Raw genomic sequence first — 26,230 nt, forward strand, 5'->3', positions numbered from 1 at the left:
TGAATTATTATTCTTGAACGGAGTTTTTGAAGAATGATTTAATTTCTATCTCTTGCTCTAATTTTACTTTTCTCATTCTTTAAGAATTTAAGAAGTGTCTTCTGATATAGTTGGAGAATTCTCTCTAAGTTCTCTATCGATTCTTCAGTTCTTGAACATTGGTAGCTATACCGTTATTTTCATGAAGTAAATGCATCAAACTAAAAAATACACGCGACTCATTTGCATCTAGAAGATTGTATAGTAAAATGTTGATATTTTTTAATAGAAAAAAAAGTTTGGTTTATTTGATTAATTGTTACTGTTATTATCAGTGTTATATTAGCTAGAAACAAAATAATAAACAACGATACACAAATTAAAGGATTCCTAAATGCTTCAAATCTACTTTCAATCACTAAATGTTGAACAAAAAGCCAAAATCTAATCTTCTTCAAACTTTCATCTCCCAATATAAATTAAAAATAGTTGTTTGGTGGAAGAGAATATATCCAAAGCTTTGTTATACTCAAACCAAAGCTTCTCTTTCAAGATATGCTCATGCATGAAATTAATTGTTATCCACTATATGGAAAATCTTTATGTACTAAAAAACAAAAGTTATCCCAAATATCTTTCAAATTTAATTAATTTTCCCCCAAATTAAACCTTTAATGATTTTGTCACTCAATCTTCAAATTCAAATATTATATTTAGTTTTTCAAATTTGGTATATTTAGTCTTTAAATTATTGTTTGACAACACCTATACAAAACAAAACCATACATGAGATAACAAAACAAAAGAATATATGTATAGTACTAATTAATTATAAACATTATATATTCCCAATATTCCTATATTTATAAAAGCCTTTTTAGCTGTGTTCCATACTTTGGCCAATAACATCATTTTTTAATCACTTCAAAACATGTGGTCTTTGCTTTCATTGTATTTTAAATTGTTTAAATTAATTTTGATGTCTACAATTATTATTTATAATTATATTAATATTAAACTCACTTTTGGCTTGTTTTGAAGTGGTTGGAAAAAGTGATTCTAACCATTTTAATAATAAACTTTAATTCAATAATAAGAACTCTTACAAATATAGAAATTAACTAATATAACACAATATAAAAAGATTATAGATATAACCAAATCTATATATACTATATACTATGTTACATGCTTAAAGCAACGATGGATAGAGTCCATTAGACAATGAAATATTTTGGGCATGAAATTATTTAGATTTGATTTGTTGAAAGCAGTCAAAATATGAATTTTTGAATTTTTGATGTTAAATTAAGATAGGAACATTAATTTGATTGCAATTGAAAGAAAGAGTTAGAAAAATGGGAGTGATTTTGTTCCCTCAATAATAGTATTGATATTCCCAAAATGTGTAGCCACTAAACGCACAGTTTAAAAACAATTTATTATTCCAAACTAACTATGAGACTTCAAAATAAAATCAGAAATGGACACACATCAAATAAAATAAAATAAAAGGATACAAAGATATATTTTACTCAATCTTTTTCTTTTAATTTGAAAAAAAAAATGGTAGAATCTCATTCTGTTTGAGGTTGACATATTTTACAAAATATAGAAACCACTTTCTGTATCTATTTTGATCTCAAATCTTTCGTGTTTTATCTTTTCAAAAAATAGTTTTTGGTTTTCTATGGTTTTGATAGGACTCGAATAAATATTTCATATCACCTTTACCTCTAAGACAATCATATAGCAAAAGCCACAGGAGGACTCGTGAGGAGTCACCCTTAGTCACCTTCTTTTGTTATGCTAAAATCGAGGGGGAAATCTAAATCAGTCATATATATATAAAGTTTCACAAACCCACCATTAATATTGCAACTGTGAACATAAACAAGAACTCAAAACGATGATAAACCAGAACTATTGAAACTCCAATTGTCGAGAACTTGGTAGAACCCCTCAGCTCCTTTTTATTCTCTCAGTTTTTGTATTTTTTTTCACTCCTTCTTCTTCCTAGGTAATACTACCCATATCACTTAAAAATAAAAAATGTAGAAAAGTTTATCGGTGCCGTTATACTTTACTATTGATAGATTCTTATAGTTTATTCGTAATTGACCAATATTTATAATATGATCGTCTATTGATGGTAAACTTTGATAAATATTTTACTATATTTACACTTTTAAAAAAATGGTTAAATATGTCAATAAGTGAAAAACGTGCCATTAACACACAATCACATTTATGTGATCACTAAGCTAGAACCCATCTGGATGAGCTTACTCAAACCTCAATCTTTTATTTGATTAATTAATATTTAATAGTTAACTTATACATATAAAGTACTAGGAGACACCAATAACTTGGGCATGCACCACTTACACACATCACATTGAAACTTATAATATAAGACACAAATATTAGTTATAAAATGTTGTTTAAATATGATTATTGTAGCTTAGGTTATAATTAATTAATTACTTATGAGCAGCAGCAGCAAGTTGGAGAGTTATAATGAAGGTTGATTTGGCAGCTTCTCTCACATATCTCACATCTCCATTCATCATCTTCACAAGTTTTCTACTTATGAACAGGCTATAACCTTCTTCAGATGAATCCTCATGATCCATATTATCATTTCCAAACATCTCATTCAACAATGATTCTGGTATGCCTCCTCCAACATATGTTATCCTAATTAAAATTAATAATCACACACAAAATTATTATAAATAATATTAGAATTACGTACAATAAACTTAATATATATATTTAGTACCTGAATTCAAGATGAAGAAGATGTAGTGAGTTCCTAAAATGATCCTTATTAGTAAAAGTTGTTGAAAGCATAAGTTGGCCACCTGTTGGTGCATAATGAACTGATATCAACAAGAAATCAGCCATTATTTGCTGAACTCTCAAATTGTCTCCATATAATGTCTCACACATTATCTCTTCTCCAACTTCATTTTCTATTTGAATGCCTTTTCCTTTGCTCTTCATCATCACTTGACTTATTGCTACTACCAATACTTCATATAATGAAAACTCAACCATTTCTAATTCAATCACTCTGCACTCACATAATTAAACCAATATTAATTAGTAGAATATATTTTGAGGTTAATATATTGAAAATGTATATATATTGAAATCTAGGGAACAAATTAAAACATACCCTTGAATAATATGATCAAGATCATGAGACTCGTCAAGAACCTTGGAGATTTGCCTTTGACAATTAACACTATTGATCAAAAGTTGCTTCTGTTCCACTCCCAACTGAGTTTGTTGCAACATTTTCCTTGAAAAAATAATCCCGCACAGTGGATTTTGAATCTGCCTCTTCATATATCCCAATGCCTTCAACCTATTTGAAGCAGTTCTCTCACACAATTTTTGAATACTCAAAGCTTGTTGCAATTCTTGACTTGCAAGTTGCAAGAAACAAAAAACCCCAATAACTGCACCATCTCTATCCAATATCTTATTGACACATAATAGACATTCCACAAACATCCCATTTCTTCCATAAAAACCAAATGAAATATTCTTTTCAGGATCTTGTCCACTCATTGCATTGTTCAACACAATCCCAAGATTCACAAATGCTTCTTGATTCTTGAGTTGGCAACAACATGATGACGAGTTGTTTAATTGTGTTCCAAAAACTTCTCCTAAAAGCATTTTGTTGACAACTGATTCACGAGACCATCCACTTAGTTTTGTCATTGCTAAGTTCCATTCTGTGCACCAACCAAATTCATCCAACCCAAATATTGGAGGGATTAGTGGGTTAGGGTTTTGTACTATGGCTTTGTAATCACCTTGTAGTTTTGTGAATTTGTCCATTACTATCTTTTGACATGTTATGTCTTGTGCTACAAAGCATACTCCCACCACATTTTCACTTAAGTCTTTGCTTGCACAAGCATTTACTATTAGGCTTATCGAGCCCGAATTGATGTCCACGTTGTGTGTTTTTATCTCGAATTGAACGTTTTTTTCCTCTTGACCTGTTGAAGAAAATAGATCACAACGTCGTTAAAATGAAATACAATATATATGACGACAATTCTAAATTGGGTTTAAATATATATATTTTTAAAATCTCTAAAGTACTGTAAACTATTGATCTTAATATTCAATGCAACAAACAATTTTGGTTCTAGATTTCAGTTCTGAATTGACACATCATGTAGTATGATGTTATATTACAAACTGACATCCTATCGTGTATCATGTATTGTAGGGTACAATGAAAAATTATATCTGACACTATAATGTAGACACAACTGATTATTAGGATGACAATTTCCAACTAATATCATATTCTGATGATCATAGCTTCCTATGATGTCAGTTAAGAAATGATATCGTACATATATCATCATGCATGGCAATTTGTAATTATAATATCTGTTTGCAACTGTGATTGTATGGATATAATGGATGATAGTTGTGTAAACCGATATCTAAAGTCAAAATTGATGCAGTGAATACTAAATAAATAACCCTAGCTTAAAAGGGTATCTGTACTAACATATTTTTTTTGGATAAATACTAAAATAATATGAAATATGTTATAAAATGAGTAAAATTAGACCAAAATGTACCTTGCAATGCCAAGACCAACATCTTCTTGACAATTTCAACAGAAGAATCTTTCACTAATGTGAGCAAATTCTTGCCAATGGCTTTGTCAACCGAAAGTCCAGTCAATTCAGCAATTTTTGAGTTCCAACCATTCACAAGCCCATCAACATCAACAGCCAAAATTGGAACTGTGGCTGTTTCAATCAACCTAACCATCTCACTTGTTACTGATTCCAATTCTTGCCTCCCATCAAGAATCTTAAGATCACTGAGTGTTGTTTGTATTGATTTTCTATGAATCTCACTCATATGATCATCTCTATCTTTAAAAGTATTTCTTAGTATAAGTTGCAAAGAATGAATTGCATCCATTTCAAAGTCCTTCCATGGCAAACTCCTTGTCTTAACCACTTCAAGAAAGGCCTTAAAAGATGATCTTGGATGCATTTTCCTTCCATCATCCTTCTCACCCGGCTCATGCTTCGCCCCACCCCACCGAATCTCCGATGCAGTGTGCGATCGAAACCAGAAAATCATGTCGTTGGAAGATATTCTCACAGCAGCCATCCCACACACCACGTCGCCAAGTGCAAGCGCGCCGGGGTACCCGGCATCATACAAGCTATCAGTACTCAAACCAGTGGAATCCATATGATACTCCAAAATCCACGAAGCAATATCTTGAAGATGAAAATCAGTAGGGGTTATCCCTAATCTCCATACCTTGTTATTGTACAATAATGCAGCTCCATCAGATTTGACAAGATCCATTATATTAGGAGTTCTTGACACAATCCCTAAAGGAGCATCACGCATTAACATGTCACATAAAAGTGTTTGTGTTCTCAAGATATTTTTCTCCAAAATTTGATTCTCTAACTCCAATTCCTTGTTGACATGAATGGCAAAAACTTGAGCTAGAAATTCACAAGCATATCTAAGAGGGAAAGGGACAAATCTAGGAGTTGTGTTGTGACAAACTACCAAACCCCACAATCTTTTCCTCTTATGTTTTTGCAAAGAAGCATCATTGTTGTTGCTTTGATCAAAATTCTCTTCTTCTTCTTCTTCATTTACCACAATGGCCATAACCAATGAGGCAATAGAGTCCATATTCTCCATATATTGCAAATGGCAACAATGAGGAGCTCTTAAAGTTGAGCCACACAAAGTCAAATCAAAATCAAGATTTTGATCTTGAATGACCTTCACATGTTTGGCTCTACAATCCACAATCATTCTAACCTTGTTCTTCATGAACAAAAATCTTGCAGCCTGAGGAATGTCAGTGGCTGGATAATGCAAACCAAGATAAGGTTCGAGGCCAGGCTTTGTAACCTCGGAAAAAACCTCTCCATGATCATCATCATGAAACTTATAAGCCATCACTCTATCGTAACCCGTCAACTCAAACACTTCTTGAACCATAGTGTCACACAGTCTAACCAGGCTCCCACTGGGGAGAGCCTGGAGACGAGTGATGGCTTTGGCCGCGAGCTTATAGGATTGAAGAGCTCCTGCAGCAGTGACGGGGACTTGGTCGGGTTTGAGAGGTTCAAAGTCGATGATAAGGCTACCGGTGACGCGATGGAGAATGGCGTAAAAGGGCTTCCCTGAGGACTTGGAGTGGACGAGAATAGGGTTGAGGAGGGTGACGTCGGGGAAGGCAAGGGCCTTGAGGAGGGCGGTGGCAGTGGGGGCGGTGAAGATGCCTCGGAGGTCGGTGCCAATGGCGAGGAGGGGGTGGTTGTCGCCGTCAGGGACGGTGTGAGCGACGGTGGTGAGCATTTCGGGAGCATTTTGGCTGAAGGCAATGAGTTTGAGGGTGGTGGGGTGGAGGGCTAAGAGGCAGCCAAAGGGTTGGATGAGGTTGGATATTTGGATTTGTTGAAGGTATGCTGTGGTGGTGGTGGCAGGCGGTGCGGCAGTTGGGTTGTTGGTGAGATGGATTGACGTGGAGTAGTCGAAGGAAGAACCGGATTGCTCAAAGTGGGATTGAAGCTTTGCATCTATGGAGGTTTGAGTGAGGATTCTGGAGCTGTGTCTTGATTGTGAGGAAGAAGAGGATCCTCCTGCGGTGTTCCTGGAAGCTTGGCTTGGTCTACTTGTTGATGACATTTTTTCTTCTTCTTTCTTCTCCAAAAAGAAACACAAAACTCAAAGTCACATGCATGCTTATGATTTGCCTTTTAATTCTTATAATCTTTTACAAATTTAACTCTCTAAATACTTCTTCTCTTCCACATCTCTCCCCACTACAAAAAATGGGTTAATTATATGCCATTTTTTACTTTATTTCTAACAATGTTTTAAAATCCAAACCAAATTTTGTCTTTACGATTTCTTTTCTAAAAATACAACACTTGTGTATATATCATGATAAGAAAATAAACTTAACTTAAAGAAGAAAGAAAACATAAAATTACCAAATCCAATTAACCTTAGCATACACATGAATGTAATAATGTCTTATTCCCTCAAAAGATAATCGGAGAAAACCCCCATCAATTTGATTTGGTTGGATAGTGATAAAAGAGAAACAACAAAAACTACTTTGAATCTTTATCAATTGGATATGATGAGGAAGCATTTCGATCAATTTTCGAATTTACATCCAATAAATTCTATAATCGATTAATCTATGTTTTTTAAAAAATTTAAACAAAATTAACTAATATAAGCAAATAAATACAAATGATTTTGAGTTAACTTATCGTATCTGTAAATATTTTAAGTCTAAATGCAAACTTTCACGTAGAAAATTTTAGATATTGGTATTGTATTTTCGACAAAAAGGTTGGCATAGTTTTTTTTTTAAGCATAACAATTACGGAGATGAGTGTAATAGAATCGACTACATTGACTTTGAGATGACATGTCATCTCAACAATTAATCTAAATACAAACTTCTTCCATTTAAATAAAGTACTATTACGACTGAAAAATAAAGAAGATGAATGAACAAATAAAATGTATAACTAGAATAAAAGGGATTAGGAAATTATAATGTAACAACACCCATTATTTAATAAGTTGGTTTGAATTAAGATCAACTCTTACTAAGAGAATAAAAAGTGGAAATATGAAATAATTGCCAAAAGGAAAAATTGCATATTCTTACTGAAAAGAAAATGGAAGGTTTTGAGAGTATTGTTAAGTTCCTACAGCAGAGAGAGAGAGACCTCAAACTTCACTTTGGTGTGAGAATGATGAAATGGGAAAGGTGAGAGTTTAAAGAGAGAGAGGACCAACTTGGGCACTTAGGTTGATTGTTGTTTATTACGTGATTTAAACATGTAAGTTGAACTACGTTCATTTTGAATTTTTCGTTTTTCGTTCTTGGCAATTTGGATGAAATTGAAGACAAATTTAAAGCATAAAATAAAGAAAAAGGGAACAAAGCACAAGAGTGAGAATGCCCCATGCTGTTGTTGGTGGAAAGGGGAAAATCCACCCATTACTCACACATTTTTGTCCAATTCATTCCTTACCCTTCATCATTTCTCTTTCTTTCTTTCTTTTGGGTTTTGTAAATTTAGATTCAATATTGATATTCTAAATAAATAATATTTATTTGTTTCCTTTTAGGTAACTTCGATTTCCTCTTATAGAATGCCAACTTGGTTCATATATATATATATATATACTACATATATTAAATTTAAGTTAATACTCTGTTATAGTACTTCCGTGTTTTTGCGTGTCTAATAGATTCATAAATTTTAAACATATCTTTAATGGTTGTGGGTAGACAGTTTTGTGACAAAGAAAGATTTTGGATTTAAAATTGGAGCATTTTTAAAATTAACAAAATATCGTTCAGCTCTAAAATCAAAGGCTGAACTGAATGTCCCCTACAGCAAGAAGGACCAACCTTCTACCCTACCGATGGTTAGGCGAGAAAGAGTTGAAAGTCAGGTTTTCAAGAGTGAAATCATGGGTTGCCCCGTTCCCTGGGCTCTGCTCATCGGAAGAGAGAGCTCAACTCCTAAAATCAAAGCTCCAGATGAATTGACGAGACTAAAGGCGAAGTACGCCGCAAAGAGGATTTTAAATTTTATTTGCTATATTTTGTAAATAGTTTTACAAATTTAATTTTATTGGCTTATATTTTGTAAATAATTTTACTATCCATAAAAATTCATTTGAATATGTGAGACTTATAAAATATAAAATTAAAAAGTTGTGAATTTAGTATAACAAAATATTACAATCATCTTAATAGACCACAATAGACCACTATCTATCACTACCATTAGATACATATAGACATAGATAGTAGTCTATCTTGATCTATTGCAATCCATTTTAGATAGACGATGATACTTTATTATATTTTAGTTTATTTTTTTATATTTGAAAGTAGTCATACGAGCTCTTTTTATCTTACATGTCACTTACTTTAAAACCAATATTCAACAACTAATACATATAAGTTTTGACTTATCATTGTTCAACTTTTTCTTTATGTTACTAGTCACTAATCACTTTACTTAATTTCAACAATCACTTGGACTTAAATTCTAAATCTTAATGTGATTGCATTTAGATATATTGGTTAATAACGACATCTTGAATTTGTTAATATTCTCTAAAAAATATGGTCTTTATCGTCAACTATGTTAATTAGAGGAGTTTCTACTAATAGATTGTAACAACGTTTGATGTATATGCCAAACCTATATAAATCAATATTCAGTCGTTAATACAGAATACTCACTAATTCACTATGTGTTATATCATATATGACCTTTAGACCTTTCATACAACCTCCAACATAATTACTTTCAAATTGGTCTCATTTTCCACTAAATTGTACAAAAATGTGTACTAATATCATTGTTCTACATTAACAAATTGGATGGTTGGATTAGAATAAGAGATTGCTATGTAAAAATTCAGAATAGAAAAATCTAAATGATCCATAGCGAAATCGAAATGATCATTTGGAAAAGTTTGGACGACTACATATTAAAAACTAAACAATCACACAAAAAAAAAAAGAAAATTAAATGATCACCCAACAATTACTAAGAGATCTTTTAAAAATAACTATACGATCTCTTGCTAAATGAAATGGTCCTAGAAGGCAACTAATTGTAAAAACTTACACTCTCTAACAAGTTAAACGGAGGCAACGGTTACACCAGAAACTTGAGAGAATAACTGGAAAGGAAGTTCCGCAGTTCGAATGAAAGTGACATTCCATGCTTCATTCTTGATATGAATAACATTTAATGTTGTTGGTGAGAATGTTAGTTAAGAATAAATATTTCACGTAGAATATTGATGTTGCAATGAAGGCAATTATTGAAGAAGATGAAGTAGAAGTCACATTGAAAAGAGTTTAAAAATGGGGGTAGCAATGATATTTCACATAGCAAAAAGGTTAATCACAACCAAGGTTTTGGGTATGGGTTAGTCATAGAATAGTTTTGTAGGTCATTTCATGAAATTTTCCCCAAACAACACTAAGCTTCTTTGAATTCAAATGAATAACCCTTTGGTTCTACAAACCCACCCACTCACATCTCCAATTAATTAACTAAAGAAACTCAAGAGGATAAGTTGGAATTTAAATTTCATTTGATAAGATGAAACTCGTTTCATAATAAAGGTTTGACACACTTATCAAATATGGTGATTAAGCATTACATGAATGTTTGAAGTACAGACAAAAGCATCCTAAAATTTCATAATAAGAGGAGAGTTATTCCACCTGACTCGCGTAGTGGTAAATCTTTTCTAGCTTATGAAACTGAAAGATTTCATACTCATCTGTCTATAATTTACATTTCTCCCGCTTCGAACTAACTTGCTGGAAAGATAGGATTGGTTCGTCGGTTCTGGAGCTAACCTTATTAGAGAAAGGTGTGAATATGATTTCTTGGATAAAGGCTCGACCGTGTTTACAATCAAGAGGAAGAAAGCCCACATAGTGGTGCACTCTAAGAGAAAGATCAAAGGCCCCGATATAGTCCTTTGATTCAAACTCCTTTCTTTGCTTCTCTCTTGCCCATGGATGAACGAAAGGACTACTGGGGACGGTACTTTTATTCAAACAACACTCGTTGATAGACTTAAAGGTGTGACTTCATTAGTTCATTCTGTTGATCTTTAAGATGTCGTTTAGAGGAAGCAAATGGTTATGGAGGGAAAGAATTATGATAATCCTTACATTATGAAAAAGGTTGGTTAGGATAAGATGTGTTTGGAAAAATAGTCACGTAGAAGGATTATGAAAATTATTATTATTTTAAATTCGTATTCAAAATCTCATACACAAATATTTGTATGTTTAATTTACCAAATTGTCATATTTTCAAAAACAAGTTTCATTAGTTTTCTTAAATACGATGTCAATTTTCAACATTTTTCAGAAGCATTTCGTGCCAATAAATTATTGATTTTTTAAATTTTGTATTTTAACTCCAATTCATAAATTAAATGTATTTAATTTACCAAATCGTTCTAGTTTTCTTATAACTTCTAGTAATTTCTTCAAAGACAACGTCCATTTTCAACATTTTTTTATCGTTGAGTCGTTACGTGCAAATAAATCATACCTCTTTTTTTAAAATTCACATTGTAAATGCATTCTTGAAAAATTGTGCATCTTTAACAATTGATTTAAACCAACAACTGCGAACATAATTTCATTCAAACCAAACAAAATATGAACAAAATTGTTTGTAGGAAGGGAGTTATAAAGTGAAGTCAATTACATCAGACAGTATGCAAAAGCAAAAAAAAAGGGTCAAGCGGTTGAAGTGGACGACCAATCATGAGTTGTCATGCAAAATGACGTTGCATTATGTGAGCTTCATATCATCGGGTAGATCCAAGAAGGCTTTCATGACGGCCAACTTCTGTGTCATTACCATCACACATCGCGCACTTTCTGATACACTGAGATGAGGGATAGTCTGCAACTGTCCAATGACTTCCCCCCGCACAACGTCTTCCTCTTGGCTAGTTATCTTCAACCAGTCTGCAATGGCCCTCAGCTGTTCATTCGCACAATCCACCTCCACAGTCTCGACAGTCTACCCTCCGCGCTTCCTCTCCAATCCATTGAAACTCGACCTACAGTCGCTGGACCTACCAGGTCATGCGTCCATCATGTCTTCAGGCGACATGTTCATTCTCTTACTATACATAGTAAGGAACTCCTTATCGATCCCATCTTTCGGATGAAATCCCTCGTTTTCAACCGACACATTGGACCCGACATCAGCTAATGTGATGTAGTAATGCAAAGTTTAGCAAATATTATGAATAATACTTCAGATGATGATTTATTAGTGATTTATTAATGAGAGGAGAAGCCCTTTTATAGACGGAAAGTTTACAAGAATTGTTAGAAGTTAGTTATTTTAGAACAACCCCAAGTTAAACTAACTCAAGATACAAGATTAGTAACTCAAGATACACGCCTTACTAAAGATAACTAATCCTAAAATACAAGAATCGTAATTCAAGATACTCAAGAATTAGCTAAAGAAATACTAAAGAACTCAAAGAAACATCAAGAAATGAGGATGTTCAACATCAAACCCCTCCCCTAGGATAAAACTCGACCTCGAGTGAGAATTAGGGAGCTAAAGAGAAGGAATCTGGTGCATAGTAAGGTGACAAGTAAACAATATTTAAAGATGGGTTGATTCTCATGTTTGCTGGAAGATCTACTCGGTAAGCGTTGGAGCCGAGTCTTTCTAATGTTTGAAATTGACCCATTCTCTTGTTGGTCATTTTGGAATGATGACATGCAGGCAGTCTTGCAAGGTTTATGGTTAGAGCAAGCTTTCCAAATACTTTTAAAATTAGTGTCCGAAGGGTACAATGTAGGTATGTGATCAAAGGCAATGATTTGAGATTGAAGGGTGGTGAGAAGTATACCTTTTCGACTGAGGGCATTAGTAGCCTTATTAATCTTACCCGAAGTATTTTGATCACAAAATCAAATCTTTGCAAGAATTGCAGTCATCGAGCATACATTCTACTAATTATTTTTTGGGAATTCAGAAATTTAAGAGAAAAGAGGTCAGTAAGCAAGATAAAATTATTAGCAAGTAGATAATATTCCTATTGTTTTAAAGCACTCACAAGGACATATAGTTCATGTTCATAGGTACTCAAATTTTGTCTAAAAGTACTTAATTTTTCACTAAAATACTCTAAAGGGTGACCTTCTTGACTAAGGACAACTCCTATTCCTAGACCTGAAGCATCTACTGTGAATGGTTTACCAAAGTTCGATAGTTTTAAAACAAGGGGCTAGTTAAAGCTAATTTCAATTGATAGAAGTTGTCTTCTTCAATTTGTCCTCATTGAAAATTACCTTTCTTTAAACAGTTTGTTAAAGGTGCTACAATAGTGCTAAAGTTCTTTATGAACCTTCTATAAAAAGTGGCTAAACCTAAAAAAACATTGAATATCTTTTGGAGTCTTTGGTTGTGGCCAATAACTAATAGAGTGAATCTTTTTAGGATCAACAAAAATGTCATTAAAACTTATGATAAATCCAAGAAAATGAATGCTATAGCACAAAAATTCACATTTTTTTAAGGTTAATTTGTAATTCATTTTCTTGTAAGGTTGTAAAAAGTAACTGAATGTGTTTTAGGTGATCTTCCTTAGAGGAGCTATAGATGAATATGTCATCAAAGTATACCACAATGAATTGATTCAAAAAAGTTTGTAGGATTTGATTCATTAATCTCACAAAGGTGCTAAGGGCATTTAAGAGACCAAAAGGCATAACTAACTATTCAAACAATCCTTCATTAGTTTTGAAGGTTGTTTTCCACTCATCCTGGTTTAATTCTAATTTAGTGGTAGCCACTCTTAAGATCTACTTTGGAAAAGATGGAAGCCTTACCTAGTTGGTCAAGTAGGTCAAATAAACGAGGGATAGGGAACCTTTGTTGTGGTTCTTGATGAATGTTCAACAAGTTGTCTTCATCAGAAGAATCAGAATCGTCTATTAATGTTCAAGTAAGTTGTTTCCATATACTTCAGATGATTGATTTATTAATGAGAGGAAAAGCCTTTTTATAGGCGGGAAGTTTACAAGAGTTGTTAGAAGTTAGTTATTTTAGAACTTAACTAACTTGGAGTTGAGTTAGTTTATTTATAACTAACTCAAGATACACAAGCCTTAACTAAAGATGACTAATCCTAAAATACAAGAATGACAATTCAAGATACTCAAGAATTAGCTCAAGAAATACTAAAGAACTTAAAGAAACATCAAGAAAAGAGGATGTTCTACATCAAATGTCTCTGCACGTGCGCCCGTTGTGCGATCTTTCCCAAAGACATACGAAGGACAAATGAACAAACAATCAACAATTACGTCAAAAAAAAAACGTGAACAATGTGAAAATTTTGAGTGCCTTAGAGGAAGGAAATTTGTTCAATAATTTGAAATTGAACTTCATGGAGTGAAACAAATGTCTTCACATATGCAATGCTAGGAAATGTGAAGATATGAAAGGCGTGCACATGAACAAAGAAAATGGAAAAAAAGCTACAAAAATGTAACAGTATCAAATGTGGTGATATGAAAGGCATGGAAAATGAACAGCAACAATGGAACACGAGCCTCAATATGTGGTGATATGAAAATCATGGAAATGAACAACAACAATGGAACACAAACCTCAAATGTGGAGATATGAAGGACATGTGAATGGACAACAAAAATGGAACCGGGTCGTAGTATGCAAGTGGTGACATGAAAGGCATGGAAATAAACAACAAGTGGCATAGCATGGATCGCAACATCAATCAATGACAAGTGCATAGGTAGACTGTGAAGACCAAACACACAATGGAACACAAACAGATGGATGCATATACATTACCAAACAAAGGGAGAACCAAGAGTTACTATGCAATGGCATAGCAAGTATATATAGATGGGAAATGGAAGAAGTAATGACATTGAAGACCCCTAAACAAGCAAACCTGAGCATGGACTGATGACAATGGGAAAGACGACATACAACAAATGGGTAAAGAAAAGTGGGTCAAAGTTCAAATGCAACATGCCTACCACATAATGCACATGATGTGTACTTACAAAAAGGGGGGGGGGGGGGGGGGGGGGACAGAAGCATCAGAAGCTTAGGTAAAAAAAATATACAGAAGCATATTGCAATGGAAAGTACATAAGTATTCACGATATACACACAGTAGGAGTAATGGCATAAGCTATGGGTAGGCAAATTGGATATAGACAGCAGCATCAAACATGAACATAAATAGCAAAATACAGATTCACAACTAATTAAAAAAACATATTTGGTAGAATAAAGTATGATCATGAATAAGAAAAACTATGAAAATGGAGATCTCATCATCGGCATTGGAAAACAATAGAGAAAACATCACCTCCTTTCCTACCTTGCTCGACCCAAACACTACCGACCAGACGTAGCACCTATTTTTATCAGTAATGGGAAATCCTGATCGACAATGGAAAGAGCGAGCGGCAAGGGGAAGTTTGCACGTGAAGGGGTTGTCCGAGCAACAAACCTTTTCAAGCAGCCATATCAATCGTTGATGGAAGCCATATAAAAAAAGTTTGTATCAATCATCAACGGTCATAAATTTAGTTTACAGCAGTTGTCAAAATGCATACTAACTTATGTTCAACTTTGACAATGAAGCAATGCCTGTTTGATCACAAGAGGCCTCCCAGTTGCTCCCATCAAACTGCCTAACCTCAATATGGGTCAAAGTTCCAGGATCAACACATTTGAAAGTAATAGCAACTCCATCTGGATTTGAGCGTGGATGGTAAAATGAGGTAATGCCGCAGTTTTTGCAGAAGGTATGTTTTGCAGTGTGAGAACCAAATGTGTAGGTAGAAACAAAGTTGCTAGAATCTCCTAAAAGCTTGAACCGTTCCAAAGGTACAATAAAATGTGTATTGGCCCTCATGAAGCAGTTGGAACAGTTGCAATCCCAAGCAACAACACTGGCAGGTGCTTCAACTCGCCATCTTACTTTCTTGCAGTGACATCCACCATGATGTACAACCAACTCAGAAGCCATTGAAAAGGAATCAAACCTTCCAATCCTTTTAGTGAATGATTATTCGTTTTCCTGAGTAAAAGGTATAGACCTAGTAAACTAAAACAGAAAAGAAAGTTGGTCCATGTTTCAAATTGATCCAATTATGAATCATATCATATTATCTTTCTATTTTTCAATTATTTACTTTTTGACAAGAGATAACAATTGAGAATACAGCCAAAACATCAAAGGGAAGAGGACCTTATCATTTAAAAGGGAAATAAGAACGCTTCCAGTCTGAGTAAATAAAAAATCTGTCATAATTACTGAAATCCGTTTGGATGACATTCTAATTTGAGGTCAATATATGTGCAATTAGCCAACAGTTCAGACATGATTGAAGATCCTATTGTTTCTTTCTAATCATAGAGATGAAAGAAAGATCCTAGTATCACCCTTTTCATCAAAATCTAACTTTTGAGTGGAGATCAAAAGCACTATTAGAAGCCAGTTTTCCATGTCTTTGAAAACGGAGATCACGATTGAAAATCCAAAAATTAGTGGCAAAATTAAATTAAACGAATAGAATATTCATATTTTACACATCCTTTCCACATAATAAAAAATCTAGGTCAAAATTGAGTATAACTTCGTGTAGGCTATGGATCATAACAGAAACTTGACCATTTAAGAGCACTTACTGCCCTAGAATAGCTTGGCAAAAGTAGAATGCAAGTTTGAAATGATTAGAATTGAGTTTCAAAGGAACCAATTTACAACAAACAGTTCTATTAATCTATCTTCATCGAGGCCAAAATTAACTAGAGATTGAACTTAGAAAAAAGTAGATCCACACTCTTATATTCCTCTATTAAAAACTCTTCTTCAGAGACCTACAAACCACCTTAACTGGTATTCGTAAAAGAAAGACTCAAAACAAATTTAAAGTGGGTTGTGGCAATCATGTTACTACAATATCGTATGAGAAAAGGAAAGAACGTCAATTGAATGATATGCTCCTCATGATCTTTTCTCAAGGTAACCTTCGATTTCTACAAGTAACCTCATTGCTACTCCAACAATATAAGTAACTTTCTTTCACATCTCAAATTTTAGTCCCATGACCTTGATAGGAATACCTCAACTGGAGTTTCAAGATCTCTTTTGAACTAAGCCTTGAAGTAGAAGTTTTTTGAACTTAGCTTAGGGTCTGTAAGATTAACCCAGTACAATTATTAACATGTTGTAGAACCTCACATATAAATGACTTAAAGAAAAAGGGAGGGAAAATGCTAGTAAGTTTAGTAACCAAGAAGATAATGAAAAAAGGAACCTTCACTGGAAATCAGTGAAAATAGAAGGAAGGAATGTATTGAAATCAGTATTCTAACAAGCTTTTAACCCAAACCAACTTAAGACAGTCCCTATCACTAGAACAACGGACTGAGTCCTAAAATGCTGTCTTCTTCCTATGAGGTTTAGGCAAAAGATCACCCAGTTCGCCAATCTGCTCTTATAGTTGGCTGGTGTTGGGGGGTCAGTACATTAGTAACAGGTCTGGGTTTTAATATCATCAACCGTTGATGGTGGTAATGTTTTCGGCTCTTCATACTAATAGAATCCTAATGGGCCAGCTTGGAAGCAAGCTACCTGTCGCCTACCTCACCCCCTCTTTTCTTATTATTAAGTTGCCCTTTCTCTAATAAGAAGGTACTTTATGCCAAAGATCCTTCCTTCTTTTAGAGTGAATATTAATAATAAGTGTGAGCCTTTGACTTTTGGATCGCCTTCTGCCCAATGCGGTACCCTCCCATTTTTTGGTTTGGCTACAACTTGAGAAGGTGTGTGTGTGTATTATCTTGTATAAGAAACAAACTTTATTGATGTATGAAGTTTACAAAACAAGGTAGGGAGATTCTAAAAGTTATAGTGGGTGAATGGGGAAGAACATTCCATCATCACTTCCTCATAACGGTTTCTTCAAAGTAAAAGTTAGAAATATAGTCTAACTTCATAGCAAGAAAGAAGTTTCGATGAAATAGAAGTTACACAAGTTTGATGAGTACCTAGGTAATAGGTATACAATTGGTTTAAATCAACTTGGATGGAGCTTAAAACAACAAGTTGTAATTCAAAAGCCAGCTTAAACAGAATTTAACAAATATAAACTGAATCACATATCAATATATCAAAGATTTTGAAAAAGAGAATATCTCAAGCTGGAATGTAATCAAATTACTAGAAATCCAAGGGGTGTTTGGATCCATGAGAAATAGAGAACAAAACGAAAAATGAGATGGGAGAGGAGGAGGAGGAGGACTGCAGAAACAAATTTTGGATTGAGAAAAAGTCGAAGATGAAGGAAAGAAGAGCAAACGAACCTCAACCTCAGTGGCCGACGGGCGTTCGTAACCGTGAATCAGGGAACCGGCGCCGACCGATGAAGGGCTTTCAAGGAAACTTGATAAAAATAGTTTTATAATGTAATCTTTTTAGAAGTGAAATTATATTTTTTTAACCTAAGAACTCTTAGTATACTAAGAGGAATATCGTTATCGATAGATTTTACTATATTTTAGATTCGACCCAAGATAGATATCGAAATACATTAGATACACTTCTATATATTTTTTTTATACAAAAGTCTATCCGTAATTAATTTAAAATTTTACTATTTTAAGTAATATTGCTACATCGATTAAAATTAAAATAATTACAACACAAAATTATATACTATAGAAAATTATAAATATTCCAAACCCATTAAATAAAATATAATAGCAAATTAATTAGTAATAATATAAAGTAAACTAAAGTATTTTGGTTTTAGTTTGTAACTACAACTATATTATTGTTTATGAATACATTGCTGAGCACATTTTGCATCACTTTTTAGATTTAGATTCAATTTCCAAATCTATGATGAACTCATATCCAAAAAGATGGAGAATATAACTTTCTTTTTCATTTAATTCCTCATTTTCAAATTTGTGTTATTAAACCACTAATCTTTTAACTATATCTTATTTTATTTATTCCACCCTAACTAAAACTCACATCTACATCAAAAGGAGCTTTATGTCAACATTGATTGACATCTACTTCCTTTAAGTTGGGGGAAATTAAAAAAAAATTCCTTAATCCAACAAAAAAAAATTCAAAAGGGTGATAGATTTTACCAACTTTGTTTTCTCTTTTATTGGTTATAAACTTTCATTTTTTTTCCTTTTATCACGTAGTTATTAGATATTTTTATTTAAAAATTAATAAATCACCAAAAGCTAAACATTAACGTTTTATTATATTTACAAATATTTTTTACTATATTTGAAAACCAAGTGTAACAAGAAGCGTTCTTGGGTAGAGTGAATCAAACCAATCACAAACCTCGAGATCACTTTAACATAGCTGAAGAAAGAAAGAAGGAAGGTTTGCAACAATGACAATAATGCTGAAACTTAATTCCAAGCAATACTTTATTTTTCACAAGAATAATGCTTGTTCAGCAGGTTAACTTTTTAGTATTTATATGGAGGAGTTTATGAGGCAGAGATATCAGAGAATCTACTTTCCAACACATTAACAGATGTTCAATCACTAACTTAAAAGCAGATCTATGAACAGCATCCATATCTTCATCCCTGAATGTGAAAATTAAGTCTACCTTTGATTTTTTTTTCCATATGGACTATACTTGTTGAGAGCTCTACTAGAGGTCGAATAACATCCTCCTTTCTTGCTTTTATTAGTAATAATGGTTGGGAGAATTTCCTAGACTACGTCGTTCTTTCGAAACCACCACCAATCTGCATATGCAACCATTCTGGTGATGAGCCACGGCTGTATTCTCTTGTTGCTTGTGAACCAAACGCAACGCCGGTTGTATCGAATGTTTGTTGACCATACTGAAACGCAAAATTAGATTTGTTATGACAAAAGAATATTTGAAGACAAAAAAAAATTGATCTTCATCTCTATTAATCTTTCCCCTGGTTTCCCCACACAATACCTAAACTTGTAATTTAAGAACGTTAAAAGAACCATAGCTTTAACCTATCTACGTAACCAAATCCTAATTTATACCGATAGCTACGTGTCTAAGAAGCATAAGGGGCCATTTCCATCAACTCTATTGCATTTCTCAAAGAGTGTACGTGTTGAAACTCCCATCTGTATGTAACTCTCATCAGCTAGGTGAATGGAGAGTTCACTTTCATTCTCCATGGTGAGAATATATCAAACCGACTCAGCTTTTGACACCAGAGTTCAACAGTTTGCTATCCAGGATAGAAAGTTGTAATTGATAGGGTCTGTGTGAGTGTGACGACTTCAGGTTTTGGAAAGTGAATGGTTGATATATTGAATCAAATAACAAAGTGGACAACAAATCTGTTTCAGATACAGATACTTACATCTTTTGGAGGAAACACTTCAATGCCAGGGCCAATTCGGGAATTAACTGCTTCCAGTTTCATCGACAAAAACTGCATATCAGATGAAAATTAATAACTATGGAGTTCAGTACTTTTCATGTCTGAATGTAATTTAAGAAAGCAATAAGTATAACTTGAAAGGCACCAGTCATACCTCAACCTGACGCTGAAGAGATTGAATGTAATTTATTATCTCATCAAGTACAAGCGCTTTTCCAATCACCTGAGAACTTCCAACTCTTAATTCCATGCTTAAAAGTGACAAAAATTGTTGAAAAGTTGATAAGTTTAGATGGGCTGTCAATGATTTAGGGAGATCAAATAACACATGGCCAGATGGTTTTATAGGAAAATTCTTCGAAATTTATCCAAACATTGTCAAATCTGACAACATGAATTTGTTCCAGGATTCTTTTCATAAATGTCATCTCAGCTAAGCTCAAAAAAAAAAATCTTCATTTGCTTAATTCAAAAGAGCGAAAGGGTTATTAAAGTGAAAGATTATAGACAAAAAAGCCTCATTAATAGGATATATCACATAATTTCAAACAAAAAAAGAGCTCTACCTTATTGCACCCAGGGACCAAATCTTGTAGAATTTTCATTCTCTCACTTATCTTTTCTCTTCTAGCCTGTTCGACAGAGTATTCTAATCAATACGAGATATTCAAGAATCCAACAGATACACAGAGAAATCCAAGTCATAGTATATTAATTATGAAAAAGACCAGTCATGTGTGGGGATAAAGATTTCCAACTGCAGTTGGTAACACTAATACATAACTAGTGACTTGAGTGAGTACCCTTTCGGCCAGACTATGGCTATCAGTTGCTTGGCCCCTTCTCGCTCGCACATGGATGTAATCCTGTTTGGGTTGTTCTGGAGTAGGCTGGGAGTTCTGTTCGGTCTTCCCAGATCTGGGTTCCGCTTCTGTTTTGGATTCGTGATTATCATCTCTACACGCCGCTGTTTTAACGCGCTTTCCACCAGAATCATTCTGTCGAACAGTTGATAGGGGAAAAGAGAATACAATCAAACAAAATGATCCCAAATCGTTTAATGGGGATTCAGTACCAAAGAGAACTCAAAAGACAAAAACAGATCAGATTCCCAGTTCCGTTAGCCATTCCAGATTCAATTAACTAAAGAAAACGAAACAGAATTCAGATCAATATACAAGGAGTGATTCAGACAAATACCCCAGCGCTGCTATTGGCATTGGCATTGTTGCCATTACTGGTGGAACTGACTTTAGGCGAATCTTGGTCTGAATCACGGCGCTTCTTGGAAACGCCATGACCATGAGGTAGTCTCTGCTGCAATTGCAAGGGAAGTGAGTCAGTAGGGGAAACCTCTGGATTCCCAATGGCAATGTCTCCAAAGTGGGTCAAATTATGAGCGAGATGAGCCATCCTGAGGGCAAGAGCAGGCCCAGAATCCTCAACGGAGGTTCCGCCATGAATTGGGAAGTGCCAGATCTCAGAAAGATTGAAAGGGGTGATATTGGGATTGGCATTAGGGGTAGTTGGAAATGAAGGTTGGTTGATGAGAGTAGGTGGATCCATGTCATTTGACGAAAGGTAGTGTGTGTTGTGGCCTGTGGGTGGATTCAAGTTTGAAAAAGCAGTAGAAGTAAACCCATGATAGTATATATATAAGCCAGGAATGGAAAAGGATGAAGGTGAGATTAATGGAAAAGCTCGAGTTTTGTTTGAGCTGTACTGTGAGTTGAGTTGAAAAAACAAAAGAGAGAGAGAGAGAGAGAGAAAGAGAGATTTGGAGTTTAAGTAGGTTGGAAAAAGGAAGAAGAAGAGAGTTGTATTTATGTCATGAAGCTCCTTTGGACATTGTAGGTTGGTTCGCACTCAGGAATCAAATACCCCTCTCCCATTCAGTCAATCCTTTTTCTTTTCTCTTCACCTTTTCTCTCCCATCAATTTATCCCTCTCTATATTTTCATTTTCGTTTCTTTCACCATAATATTCTTAAATCATCCATTCATCACTCCCTCCCATATTATTACTGCATCAACACAAATCTTCTATCTACTTCCCAACTCCATTTTTATCCTTACCACTTCTTATCAACCTACTTTTACAACGACTAAAATACATATATTTCTATACTTAAAATACACACCTCCTCATTTTTTTATCATATCATATTACTCATATGGGAAGGATTTCTTTAATTTTCCTCACTAAACAAGGTACGTTTTCTAATCATATCTTTTCCATCAAACATAACCATATTATGTAATCTTAATTTAAAATAATTTAACAAAATGGAAGAAAAAATATCTTCAAATTTTTTAATTGTATGTATTTTAAACATATAACCATGCAAAATACAAAAATAGACTCTAAATTTCTATTATGTCTTAACTATATTGTTGAATTATATTTAAGATTGTTAAACAGTTGAATTATAATTAAATTGGATATTACAAACTGATCAATAAGGTAACACATTTATTTATTACTAATTTTTGTCAATCATCATTCATTCTCACGATAATTGTATCAATTAATTAAAATCCAAAGTGAATTATAGTATAAAATTAAATTTTAGAAAATGTTTGAATTAATTATATTAAATTTAGAGGAATAGAGAAAAAGAAAACTTAAATATGTCATAAAGAATTGAATGAATTTTTTAATATCTCGTTATTTTTTAAATTGTCCCTCTTATTAAAAAAATGAAAATATTAAATGATACCATATTATTAATTTGAGATTTGAAAATGACACTAATCTCAAGATTTAATAGTTATTATAACAAAATCATCCAATTTAGTAAACATAATATATTATAATAATAACACCTCCTTCTTTATCCAAATCTAACATTTTCAAAGATTACATAAAAGAATAAAGATGAAATCATCCATAGACATGACAACATATATTTGCAAATCAATAATTTCTTTAAAAACAATTTATTTTTATGAACTTATTGACATTGAAATCAAAATTATTTTAATTGAGGAAAAAAAAAGTGAGATAAATGGAATTTAAAAGAAAAAAAAGTGACAGAAAGTACTTAAATCTTTTGATTCGGTAATTGAAAAAGTAGAAAGAAATAAAAAAAAAAAGAAAAAGTAATTGAATTTTTTTCATAAAGAAAAAATTTATGTGGCAGAACAGAGCTGAGAAGTGGCAGAAACCTCGAGAGATGGAAGCAAATTGGTCACATCCTTGTGAGGTTTTCTCGGAGAATCCATCCTCAACTCTCCACCCTCCATCTCTTCCAAACACCAATCTCCACCCTCCGATTCTCTTACCCTTTTTCAACGGCCCAATTTTAGACCGGCCCTTCCCGGTCTCCTCTGGGCCGGACCGCCCCGTCCCCCCCTCTTTCAATGCACTTACTTACTTGTACCTTAGCCTACCATGTCCTTGTACAATGTACTCTCTTATATACTTTGGTTTGCCTTCCATCATGCCAAAAATCCTCCCGATACGGGTCCGCTTTCAATGATGTGGGGAATCTTAGATTTAATATTTGATAGCCATAATATTTTCCAATTTGAACTCGTACATCTTGTATATTCACTATTTAGATAACATTATCATATATGCTTTAGTTATTGAATTGTGTTTACATTAGTTTGATTAAGGATGAGTATGTATGCAATGATAGAGACATAAATTTATTCTAAGTTGTGTGATATGGGGAATGCATATAGTTAATTAATCTTGTTTTTTTTATGATAAATTTTATCTAATTGTATTACATTTGAGGTGTGTATGGCTTGTTGTTTAAATAAATAGGTATTTGAAAACTTGAATTTGGAAAGTCTAGATTTGTGCAATTTATATTTGGATTATAAAGGAAATAAAAAGACTATAGTTTTTTTATGTTTGTTCCAGTTATTTTATGTAAAGAAAAAGATAAACAAAAGCACTTAAGAAATTTATTGTTAAAACTAATGTGAAATAAATAACTCGAATTCATAGTTTGAGGTACATAATTCAATGATCAAACTTTATCATTGTTGACTCATTTGTATGTATCGAGGACTAATAAATCTTAAATTTAAATTTTTTACCCTAGTTTTTAATCAAAATTAACACATAAATGGTAATTTGGATACAAACCAAAACTTATAATACCAAACACAATCAATTTAATTGTGTCTCCTTAACAATTGTGAGAGAGATAGGAAATGATATATATAATGTAGTGGTTCTATTGTGAGAACAAGTCAAGTCATTGTTTGAATTATAGAGTTTGGATTTAGTTAGGGATAATGTGGCCACCACCACCATGAAAAATAATGAGATATGAACTGTAATGTTGATTGATTGAACCCATTGATGAAGGTTGTTATTCTAACAAAAAGGGGGTGTATTTTTCATATGATTTCGACCTCTAATTTTGTCTTATATGTTATAATTAATTAAAATTTTAAAAATAATCTATACTCACGATAAGTTAAGTTTTCTTTTATACCTTTTTATGAAGACCATAGCAATATAAATCATTAACACGTAAGAAATGAAGAGAATGATACAAAGATTTACATAGTCCATCAAAATAACATACCGTTGGCTATACATTTACAAATAAAGAGAAAAAGTCACAGATTGAAATTAGAATTAACATAATTTTCACTCAAATTTTGATATAGATTGATGTAATGTGAGGTGACATTATTAACTCGCATAATCAAAATTAAAAACAATTAATTATAACATTGAAAAATGAAAAGTATGGTTAGCATACATCATTAATTTATGTCAACCAATAAGGGATGTCAATAGAATAGAGTAAATGTGTAATTTTATTATTCTTTTTGTTTTTTTTATATAAAGATTTTTTGTTGGGGTGAAAGGGAAGACTCAACTTTAATTAATTTTTAACTTAATTGACTTCTTATGGATTATACTTTTTTACTATTATTGTATAGTAAAGAAGAAAAAAAATAAAAAAGTTGAAAACAAAATGAAAATGTGACCTAAAATAAGATGGCGATTCCTCCATTAAGGGGATAGTTAAAGAGAGTAAGGTCTCTCTCCCTATTGCATTGGCCATTTTCTCCAATTTAGTCCATAAAGAAGTGAGAGATAGGATAGAGCTTAGAAGCAAGAAATTAATGTGTAATTAAAAGCATACGGAAAGAGGAGAATACGATACCAAAGTTGAAATTATTTTCTTTTTGCCCATTTAATATATCAAATATAGTTAGGCAAAGAAATGCAGTGGAAAGACGAATGCCAATTTGCCTAAAAATGTTATTTAACCATCACATGGGGATAAAAACACACATACAATCACACACCACTATGCTTTAGGAATGATATAATACATATTTATTGCATGTGGAAAATAAAAAGAAAGACATGTGAAAAATGCATAAGATGTGAGGAATTTTGCTATTAGCCCAAATAATATATGTAAGTAAAGCCCTTTTCTTGATGTCATGTGAGTGTTTTGCTATAAATGGTTAAATTGCCTACTGCCATTGTTTTTTGTGAGACTTTGTGGTGGTGGTGATGATGTTGATGATTGATGATGGGGTTGGGATTTTCAAATTCCAATTTCCATTTTTCTTTTCTCCTTTGATTTTTCATGGCTGTGAATATATTTCTATTTCCTTCTTTATTTCTCTCTTATATATGAATTCTTTGGTAATTAATTATTTCCTCATACAATAATACTTGTGGTCTAGCTTGAATCCCTTTCAAGAATATAATTTATTTGGGTCTGCACCACCATTCCAATTTCATTTCATTATTATTTAAAAATCGTTACAAGTCATGATACAATTATTTGTAGTCGTTATATCAAAATTCATCAAACTTTCTATACCTCGTTTAATTTTTTTTCCTTTGCTATCCATAAAAACTTCCCTACTTTAAATTACAAACAAAAGATCTTATAACCTATATGATTCGAGCCAAAGTTGGGTTGAGGACCATATATTTAAGTTATTTGGGCCAACTTCACAAATTTGAATGATAAGCAAATAATTGATATTGATTAGCTGAAACATAGAACGATTAACTTTCAAGCTAAATATTTAGCCTTTAATGAAAAGTTGGAACTTCAAAAGTGACACTCATGGGACATAATGAATCTAGAAAATTAAGATTCATTTACATCTTTAATATGCACTTATTTAATGTTATGTATTTTCATTTATTGGGGTAGTTGAAAAGACATGAAATTAAATGTTGTGTCCTTT

General features: G+C 33.0%; 3 protein-coding genes across 5 annotated transcripts; all 3 read right to left on the reverse strand.

Moving 5' to 3' along the window:
* Positions 1 to 2,259: 2,259 nt before the first annotated feature.
* LOC101219585 (phytochrome A) lies at positions 2,260 to 6,758 on the reverse strand. Its single transcript, XM_031886782.1, has 4 exons — positions 4,602 to 6,758; positions 3,164 to 4,001; positions 2,765 to 3,058; positions 2,260 to 2,679 (listed from the first exon to the last, which is right to left on the reverse strand). The coding sequence occupies exons 1-4, from the start codon at positions 6,697 to 6,699 to the stop codon at positions 2,463 to 2,465; spliced, it is 3,447 nt and encodes a 1,148-aa protein (XP_031742642.1). The 5' UTR covers positions 6,700 to 6,758; the 3' UTR covers positions 2,260 to 2,462.
* A 6,787-nt stretch (positions 6,759 to 13,545) lies between these two features.
* On the reverse strand, positions 13,546 to 18,128 carry LOC101209467 (centromere protein V). Of its 3 annotated transcripts, XM_031887835.1 has the most exons (4): positions 17,988 to 18,118; positions 15,234 to 15,696; positions 14,992 to 15,123; positions 13,546 to 13,890 (listed from the first exon to the last, which is right to left on the reverse strand). In XM_031887835.1, exons 2-3 carry the CDS (start codon positions 15,643 to 15,645, stop codon positions 15,038 to 15,040), a joined length of 498 nt encoding a protein of 165 aa, XP_031743695.1. In that variant the 5' UTR covers positions 15,646 to 15,696; positions 17,988 to 18,118; the 3' UTR covers positions 13,546 to 13,890; positions 14,992 to 15,037. The 3 variants fall into 3 exon arrangements, with proteins under 3 accessions (XP_031743695.1, XP_004146758.2, XP_004146757.2); XM_004146710.3 differs by lacking the exon at positions 13,546 to 13,890 and having other exon boundaries at positions 14,718 to 15,123; positions 15,234 to 15,723; positions 17,988 to 18,128; XM_004146709.3 differs by lacking the exon at positions 13,546 to 13,890 and having other exon boundaries at positions 14,718 to 15,123.
* Positions 18,129 to 19,046: 918 nt separating this feature from the next.
* LOC101209222 (transcription factor BHLH089) lies at positions 19,047 to 21,968 on the reverse strand. Its single transcript, XM_004146708.3, has 6 exons — positions 21,240 to 21,968; positions 20,843 to 21,037; positions 20,606 to 20,671; positions 20,194 to 20,262; positions 20,019 to 20,090; positions 19,047 to 19,511 (listed from the first exon to the last, which is right to left on the reverse strand). Exons 1-6 carry the CDS (start codon positions 21,603 to 21,605, stop codon positions 19,383 to 19,385), a joined length of 897 nt encoding a protein of 298 aa, XP_004146756.1. The 5' UTR covers positions 21,606 to 21,968; the 3' UTR covers positions 19,047 to 19,382.
* Between the last annotated feature and the right edge of the window lie 4,262 nt (positions 21,969 to 26,230).

Source organism: Cucumis sativus, chromosome 6, assembly GCF_000004075.3.
Source record: "Cucumis sativus cultivar 9930 chromosome 6, Cucumber_9930_V3, whole genome shotgun sequence".
In the NCBI taxonomy this organism is placed as follows: Eukaryota; Viridiplantae; Streptophyta; class Magnoliopsida; order Cucurbitales; family Cucurbitaceae; genus Cucumis; species Cucumis sativus.

Excerpts from the sequence above, each read along its gene's own strand:
- LOC101209222 (XM_004146708.3), bottom strand. The coding sequence starts at position 21,605 with ATGGATCCACCTACTCTCATCAACCAACCTTCATTTCCAACTACCCCT. Across the intron at positions 20,672-20,842 it reads GCCATAGTCTGGCCGAAAGG|GCTAGAAGAGAAAAGATAAG; the intron begins GTACTCACTCAA and ends TCTGTCGAACAG. Across the intron at positions 20,263-20,605 it reads TGGTCCCTGGGTGCAATAAG|GTGATTGGAAAAGCGCTTGT; the intron begins GTAGAGCTCTTT and ends GGAAGTTCTCAG.
- LOC101219585 (XM_031886782.1), bottom strand. The coding sequence starts at position 6,699 with ATGTCATCAACAAGTAGACCAAGCCAAGCTTCCAGGAACACCGCAGGA. Across the intron at positions 4,002-4,601 it reads GTTGGTCTTGGCATTGCAAG|GTCAAGAGGAAAAAAACGTT; the intron begins GTACATTTTGGT and ends TTTCTTCAACAG. Across the intron at positions 3,059-3,163 it reads CTTGATCATATTATTCAAGG|AGTGATTGAATTAGAAATGG; the intron begins GTATGTTTTAAT and ends ATGTGAGTGCAG.
- LOC101209467 (XM_031887835.1), bottom strand. The coding sequence starts at position 15,645 with ATGGCTTCTGAGTTGGTTGTACATCATGGTGGATGTCACTGCAAGAAA. Across the intron at positions 15,124-15,233 it reads ATTGTCAAAGTTGAACATAA|GTTTGTTGCTCGGACAACCC; the intron begins GTTAGTATGCAT and ends CTGCTTGAAAAG.